Raw genomic sequence first — 8,593 nt, 5'->3', positions numbered from 1 at the left:
GGTACACCACGAGAAAATTGCGTTACCAAAGTGTAACATGCTGCCACAAAAGATTAACTGAAAAAAAAAGAATGAAGAAGTACCGACCATGTACACAGATTTAGAGATCGCTACGAAGGGTTATAGTGTATTTTAGTCCTGTGAACTGCCTTTTTATTATATATGTGATTAGATGGTTCAATTTGACATTGACAGTTATTGCAGCGGCGCTTGCTTAATATCAAGGACGCGAGCCGCGACCAGCTCCGGAACGATCTGAAAGATCAAAGCTCTCCGTTCCGGGGTCCATAAAAACAAGTGACCGGTGCAATATGGCGTAAATTAGTCTTGAGATCACGAAAAAAAGTAATTAATAATAATTGTCGGGGTTTAACGTCCCAAAACCACGATTTGATTATAAGACACGCCGTAGTGGAGGGCTCCGGAAATTTAGACCATCTGGGGTTCTTTAACGTGCACCTAAATCTAAGTACGCGGGCCTCAAGCATTTTCACCTCCATCGAAAATGTGGCCGCCGCGGCCGGGATTCGATCCCGCGGGCTACGGGTCCCAAAGAAGGGTAAACGATTGACAATGCACTTGAATTATATGACAGACAAAAGATTTTTAATCTATATCAAACGACGATATCGCGTATGGGATACATTCGATTGTGAGAAGCAAGAAAAGTGTAACTATAGAACTATCAAATATGACCACAACTATCCGCAAGCAAAATAAATAAATAAATAAACAAAATTTTCAGTCTGCTGTGCCCGCCGTCGTAGGCGCTGTGTCAAGCGGGTGTCTTGCGTAGCATGAAGCTTCCCTGACGTATTACGGCGAGAAGGCGGTCGACGAGGCACTCCTCCTCTACAAAGGAGGCGGCTGTCGGCTTTTTTGCGTGTCCTATGGAAATAAAAAAAAAAAAGGGATGATATTGCGAAAACACTGCAGATTTTATGAGATTTTTTTTTCCCGCATAATTTGGGGAAAGCTAGAATACGTCGTGTTGGTCCACCCTAACTCAGCTAAGCCGGAGATTCTACTGGCTTAAAGGGACACTAAAGCGAAACAAAAAATCACTTTTGACGGAATTTAATTTTTTTAGAACTCCATTGTCATTAATATTTTCATTTATTTTTACGCTGATTGGAGCATGACGGTTGTTTATCATTAAAGAAGAACCGGCCCTACGGCGCTGCGGCCTCCAGAGCCCGGTGCTTTGTACCCAAACTAAATGATCCCCCTAATGCTTTACTCTTAACTACAGAGAAATCATGAATGACAGTTCGCGACGTGTGATATCGATTCCTGGTAAGACATCCTTCTACATAATATGCAGCGGGGTGCGTTGCGTAACCGAGAACTTTAACTCAGGATCTCCTGAGTTACAGATATCAAGTTAGAATGCATACATATCGCAATTGTCGCACTTATATGTTCGATGCTGCATAACATCAACCAAAATAGAGACTAGTTGCGACCGTTTAATTAAAGAAATTATTTGTCCAATTCGACCAATGAAATGTGGCAGTGTTCTTGCCAGGAGTGTCCCACTAGATTTGAATGGAATGTTTGGTGCGGAAACGCGCTTTATTTGCTCTGCTCCGTGCCCATCATTGTGACATTGAGCTTCTAGCTCGCTCCTGCAGCTGTCTTCACTCTTCATTCTCCCGCGCCACAGAAAAAGACATCACAAAAGCCGGAAATAGCCACTCCTCTGATAAAAGTATGAAAGTGGAAACAGAGATTCGTTTTCAAAAAAAGTTGCGAGCCCCTGCTTCGAAACGAACGCCAATATAGCATCAAAATTTTGAAACCCATCAAATGCTCTTCGATGTTTCAACAATACTCATATACATACTATTGTATTTTCGTGACTGCGCAAAGAAAAGGTTCGCACACAGCACCCCTAGTACACACATTCGAAACACGTTGTCTAAACATAGTGTTATACTGAAATCTTTCTTTCTAGAGCGTTCTTGAGGAAAATGAGCAAACTAACATCATGCAAAAAGATTCCCCCGCGTAAAGCTACCACAGTTAACAGTTAAATTTTCTGTATATCAAAAGATGGCCAATTTTTAGATCTTATCCGTAAAGGTTAATGTAATTGGGAAGAGTGGTATTAATGGTGGTAGATGATTCGGAATAATACACTATCGAGATTTTTACATAAGGCACACATTTCGAAGCACACCATACCGCTAAGCAGCCCTGGGCTATAGATCGTCAGGCGTTGTGCCATATCGCTGTGACATAGATAGTTAAAAAACAGCGCAACATAAACACGGACAATTAAGAACACAGCACAAGCAATACTTAGAGTTAAATTCTGTTCTTATATTGCGCTGTTTTTGTATCTATGGATATGTACCAACTGGCTCGCATCCAGACGCTTTAGGTGACCCGGATTTACCTATTGCGCCAACTTGACTTTTTCGCAGAAGTTGTTGAAGATCTGCGGACACTCATCGACATAGAAGTGGCTTTCCTCCTCGCAAAAATGCTCAGCTAGCTTGCGCGCGAGCTGTTCAATTTGGTCGAAGCTCGAAGACAGTTCTCTCAACTGCGCCTTGGCCGTCTGCACGCAGGGTCGTCACACATAGATGTTTTTATAGCACCTTGAATTGGCCATAGCCAGGCTATGGACATGGCTAAATTTGTGTGGGAAAAATGTGAAACGCAGACATGGACGCATCGCGTAAGTAGTAGATCAACTATCCAAGGATGGATAGACAGAAGTGACGGAAAATCCTGACGGTAGCAAAGAATATCGCATACTGTAGCGGAGGATAAGAAGAAGCGACGCAACTGAGAAATTTGTCGGCATAAAATGGGTTTGATTGATGCAGAAGATAAATAGTGGTGTAATTTGGCAAATGAATCTGTCTGTGTGGATTGACTTTATATATAGCTCAAAAATACAAAGTATGCCTGTTTGAATTTTAAGGTAAGCGTCCCGTACATTCGAGGTGCATGCTAGAGGTGTGCACGGGCTCCGGGCAGCCCGAAAGCCCGAGCCCGACCCGGCCCGCGGGCCGGGCTCGGGCGGGCCGACGTACTTTCACCTCGGGCCCGGGCCGGGCTCGAGCTACTTGGAGCTTTATCGGGCCGGGCTCGGGCCCGGCGCAAAGCCCGACTCAAGCCCGAAATATAGAGAATGAGCGGGAATTGTTTTCCAGCACGCATACAGCGCTTTTTCCGCGACCAGCCTTTACCGCTTTTGCTTTCCATTCGCCACTTTAAACAAAAGGGGAGCAGGTAAAGCACCGCCACTGTTGCACTCCGACAAACAGAGAAGTAGCACCACCTGAGCTAGTGACGGCGCCACGCGACTGTTCCGCGTTAGATTTAAGGCCAAATCCCATATGAGTGAAAATGCACGCGACAGCGACGAGCGACCCGACGTAGATCGCTTTCGTGCAAGCTGACGCTTGCATTGGCATACCCCATACACGTGACGGCTTTGGCGAACGAACTCCATTGTTGCTGGCATAAGGCCGTCTACTTGTATAGCAAAAGTGCCGCGAACAGTCTCTATTAGAGACTGTTCGCGGCACTTTTGCTGTACGAGTATTTCGTCGTAATACAAGTAATTCGTCGTAATTCGTACGTGTTCGTCGTGCTATACACGACGAACAGTCTCTATTAGAGACTGTTCGTCGTGTGTCGTTTTATCATATTCGATATGCTCATTAAAATGCCAAATTATCGGAAAACGATATTTTGTTTTCGCAGCGAACCTTCAAAAAGCCGGGTCGGGCCGGGCCGGGCCCGGGATTGTGTTTTCGTACGTCGGGCCGGGCCGGGCGGGCTCGCAGCCCTTTGCTGTCGGGCTCGGGCGGGCCTTCGACAAAGTCAGCGGGCCCGGGCCGGGCTCGGGCTCGGAAATACGGCCCGTGCACAGCTCTAGTGCATGCCTTCTTACTGTGACAAAGCCGCTGAAGTGTTGCTTGAGGTCAGCGTCGCCTTGTGGAAGCGGAGTCGCGAACTTTTCAATGCCTGTAGACAGCTGTTTCAGTTCTGCCGGCACGGCATCCTGTGACAGCCTGTGACAAACGACAGAATTTCTCAACTCGGGACATATCTTGTGATATTCTTTACTCTACGTTGCGATATAGACCAGAATTTCCAGCGCTCGTAGGAGGCCGCCATGTTTGGCCGACTGAGGTGCCGCGGTGTGAGCATTTGATTGGGGGCTGCTGAAACGCGCTGGCGCACAACACGGTGTACCGCGTTTGTGGCTCTCAGTAGTGGGCGATGGCAGATTCGCAAGCGCTGCAGCCGCTTAGTCTTTTCTGAATGTCGGAACGTGCATCTTCTTTTATGCGAATACTTTTTAGAACAGTGGAATTGTGCCAGGGAGCTTGTCAAACATCGCGAGAACGTTCAGCAACATCGTCACGAAGGTTTGAATAGTTGCAACACCGTGCAGTTGCCCATTCTTCTTTTTTTCCCCTTCAGAACTGTATCATATCAAGAAACGTTTTGAAGTTACGCATTTGCGTATGTTAATGACATATGAAAACTAGTAAGCTGTATCTTTTTTTTTCTGAAAGGCAGCAGCGACAGATGTTTTCGTGCCGCGCTACCGTCCGACTATGTGCTGCACGATGGCTGTATTGTGCCCTCTCGCAAAATGCAACGGAACGAATTAGGCGATTATGGCAGTTTTTAACAAAGAACGCTGTAGTTGAGATTACGAGAGGTTTCTAAGCGAGATTACTGCTAAGGCATGGCCTGGCGTAGTGTCCGAAGCCAATTGTAGGAAAGCTAGACGCAGCGTGCATGCCGGCCCCCAACCTCTGTGTTCTTAAAGAGCAGAGTCTGCAAAAACACCCCGTCGCGTGGGTGCTTTGAATCACGATCAAAACCGACGAAGATTACGTTTGAGTCCGATATTGATAAAGTTAGATCCTGACTGGCGCACACGCGTGCACTTTCTATCGCGACATGCCTCGGTCAGGATATACTGAACTGCAATTGAAGGATTGCCCCTACAATGACAAGATCCCTGTCACACGGGCACTTTCGATCACGATTGAGCCGGATCAGGATTTATCGCCTCGGCCTTCCTTTGCTCTCACAGTAAAACTCCGGTGTTATGAAACCACAGATAGACATGCCTCGCGGCTGTGAGGTTCAAAATACATATGTTCTATGGACATGAAGTTATAACAAGTGAAACAGCTCGTTACATCGAAGTTTACCTGTGCCTTTTTGAACAAACTTATAGCCAAGGTGGCCGAATTTTCGATTTGGGAAGAAAGCTTAAACATCCGCGTTTTGAAATTTCCGTGATGTTAATAACTGAAGCTTGCCTCCATTCTGCAGCTGCGGTGGCGCCTGTAAGCTTTCAGGCAAAATTGAGAAACATTTGTTGGTTTGCTTTGCAGTTTGAGAAAATATCGGGTGAGGTGCATGGATACTGTCTGTCTTATTTCAAGATTTGTCGCTGCCGTTCTAGTAATTCAGTTCATTTTTTTTTATTTACCCGGTGGTCCTGTTTTAACCCATGCATTTGCAGCGCAGTCGTTTGAATTGGTAGAAAATATGGCCTCCTGAGCAAGAGTACCATCTCACTTATTACTTATTGAAATCAAGGGCCTTGAAAACGTAGAGAATACACGCTGCACAAACACAAGCCGCTCGTGTTCCCGTGAGCGTCGCAAGTCTGTTTCATCAGACGCTTCCTTTTTCGCTAGTTGTTCGGACACCCAACAACGGCGTACTGCCACCCGGACGAATTTTTATACATTGCGCTGCCGTTCCGAGTATGCGGCAAGCAAGCAGCTGAGACTGCTACATTACAACAGCTCTGAAAGCACTGACACAAGCGAACACGCGACGCAAGCACGGCTATCACCTCCAGCCATCAGCAGCCCCCCCCCCCCCCCCCCCCCGCCGTCGTCTGCACCATTAGGCGGCGCCTGGTGTCGAGAGTAGCGGCGCGGCTGAGACTCGCGCTACAAGGCTAAGAAAAATCTGGTTTATAGTTTACAAAACGTTTTGCACCGAGTAATCTTTGAGATACTGCATTAAAAGCCGAGGAAAGAAAAGGGAAGTCTAGGATATCGCTGTGTTAATGTAAACGTGTTTATTGCCCTTTCATTGATCCATTTTCGGCAGTGTATCTTCCCTTTTGCATTCCTTTTCAACTTGCATTTGCTTTGCATCCACAAATATCGAGTATGTCAGCCTGCCTTGGAGCACACATGAGATGACATCGTGTCTTGTGTCATCTGATACTATTTGTGATGTGTAAATGCGCATGATCGGGGTCTGAAAAGTTCTATGCGCTACATACATTAGCACTGCCAATTCATACAAAACTTGATACGCGGCTAAAGGAAGGCATTTTTATATAAATACTTTGAGGCTGGTTTCCGGCACAAACATAGGCAAAGCTTTTACTAGACACACAAATCAAGATTTTCTTAAACTCGCACTATTTTCATGATATGATGAGCTATTATAACTTACAGAAATCCTCACGGACTCAATCTTGCACTCCATGCTCGCTTGTTCAGGTTACCAAATTTCGTTTTCCGTTCTCTTATGCGCATAGCCACCGTGAGGTCTGCACTCACGTACCTGGAACGCTGGTCCATATGTTGGAGATCTTTGGTGAAGGACGGCGTCTGCGCTTGTTCATTTTCGGCGATTTCGACGAGGAAATGAAGAAGTGTCATGCGCAAGCGACGAGGAAATGAAGAAGTGTTGTTCGAGTGTCTCTCGATCAGCATCGGAAGCATATTCAGCCGGAAACCAAATGCGTTGCCCGCGTAACTGTCCTGCAATTTAGAGGTTGGTAATTCTCAACTGCGATAATAATAGAATAACCATCTCGCAACAGTGATAAGGCATCATGCACCAGATAAGACACCACTGCATCTGATACGGTATCTTACTTTCTTCGAAAGTACTAGCTCCGAAAATGACGTGTTCCCAGAAATTTTGAGATAACGTGACATCCAACACTAGACTCGCGGGAACAAAAAAGCAAGAACATACGAAGCCACTATCCAACTCGACCCGCAGACTGCACGCGCTCCAGGTTACTTCATAGACAGGGCACACATGTTTCCGTTGTGACTACTCCACCAAACCAAGCAAAGCCGCCGATGAAATAAGCACGGGTGTTTGTGTGGTGTGTCCAGTAGGCCATTGGTAGCCTTCGTACATGCAGGGCATGCCAGTGAATTCAAACACCGCTGCTCTACGGCCATCAAACTAATATGCGAGAGCGAAGTGTACGGGTGCGAACATACTGGCGGCAAGCTTCCTGATATATCTTGGCATGAAACACTCCGCCGTCTGACGATGAGAAGTGAGCCACAGCCTTAGAGGTGATCTAGCTCGCGAAGCGTGGCCACAGAACCGACGCTGCTTGATTAGGTGAGGTGTAGTGAGTGTAATTATTCTCCGTTCTAGCTCCAGGTAAGTAAATTAGCAAGGCAAGTGACTGAAAGACACATAAAATGCTGCAAAACGGCAAACAACGAAAGCTACATTGCTATGAGACATAGCAACGAAACATATAGGAATGCTGTCACTTGTTCACTGAGTTGATGAAGTTTCCGGTGATGAGAATGGGCTTGAGGAACTCCTTGAGGCTGTGATTGGTGAGTATCTCCTGGCAGACGCCAATGTATGTGTCTAGCTGTGGCTTCAGTGCATCGACGTTCGGCTCAAACCCCTCCATGTGTAGCATGCCGTCCACGTAGAGTGCGTACAGCCACAAGTCACCCAGCATCGAGAAGAACTGCTCCGCTTGGCCCAGCTTGCTCCGATCGCTAGTGTACGACCGCAGCATGCTGAACTGGAAAAAAATCGGGACGAACTTCTACAAGTGTAATAGATTTTTTTCTACTCGGGAAATACCACATGTCTTAGCTAGGTGATATTTCTTTCTTCATAAATAACCTAGAGAGGGCGCAGCAAATAGGACAGACGAAGAATGCTTCCTAACACGGGCGCTCCTCTCCCTCTTCTTCTTCTTGACCTTGATGAGATGGCTCATACCCAGTACAGGGTATAGGCCAAGCAGTGGGCGGATCTTTTTCGGTTGTATCGCTTAACACTGCTAAACTTTTATAGTTAAATAAAATATATTAATTCGTATTGTGCATGCACGATAATAAAATATATAAAGCCAACAGACTTTAGCAAGGCATTATTTAAGCATCTCTGAGAAATTGTCCCTGTGAACAGCGGTATCACGACAGTGACAGGTTAGAAATGTCACGGTTAAGCTGCAACGTTTACAGTTCCCAAGTCATCGGTTGCGTTAGCGTCATCATAGCGTAAGCCTGTCGGAGTATGATCATGATATTTATGGGCAACCACTATGAAAGGGACCAGTGGCCTTTTCTTTTATATTTTTTTACAGGGTGCAGTTTCATCTATCGCACCGTAATACTGCCAATTTTTATTTATTATCTTTCTCTACCCAAGCTTCTATTTCTACGATGTTAACTGCGCCTGTAACTACCTCGGTTTTAGTATTCTCGCCTTGTTTATTTTATCACCGGCCTTCGAGGTGACTCTAGCTTATGACAACATTAACGGTGGCAGCAACTCGCGAGATTGCGGTCAAGAAACAAAA

The 8,593-nt window shown here is 46.0% G+C and overlaps 1 protein-coding gene across 1 annotated transcript; it reads right to left on the bottom strand.

The window, feature by feature from the left end:
- Positions 1-2,401: 2,401 nt before the first annotated feature.
- On the bottom strand, positions 2,402-7,803 carry LOC125757340 (FH2 domain-containing protein 1-like). Its single transcript, XM_049412822.1, has 4 exons — positions 7,550-7,803; positions 6,580-6,779; positions 3,914-4,034; positions 2,402-2,566 (listed from the first exon to the last, which is right to left on the bottom strand). The coding sequence occupies exons 1-4, from the start codon at positions 7,799-7,801 to the stop codon at positions 2,402-2,404; spliced, it is 738 nt and encodes a 245-aa protein (XP_049268779.1). The 5' UTR covers positions 7,802-7,803.
- Between the last annotated feature and the right edge of the window lie 790 nt (positions 7,804-8,593).

This window comes from Rhipicephalus sanguineus, chromosome 2 (assembly GCF_013339695.2).
Source record: "Rhipicephalus sanguineus isolate Rsan-2018 chromosome 2, BIME_Rsan_1.4, whole genome shotgun sequence".
Taxonomy (NCBI): Eukaryota; Metazoa; Arthropoda; class Arachnida; order Ixodida; family Ixodidae; genus Rhipicephalus; species Rhipicephalus sanguineus.
Note: the sequence above shows the minus strand (reverse complement) of the source record. Positions and strands in the feature narration are given on the sequence as shown.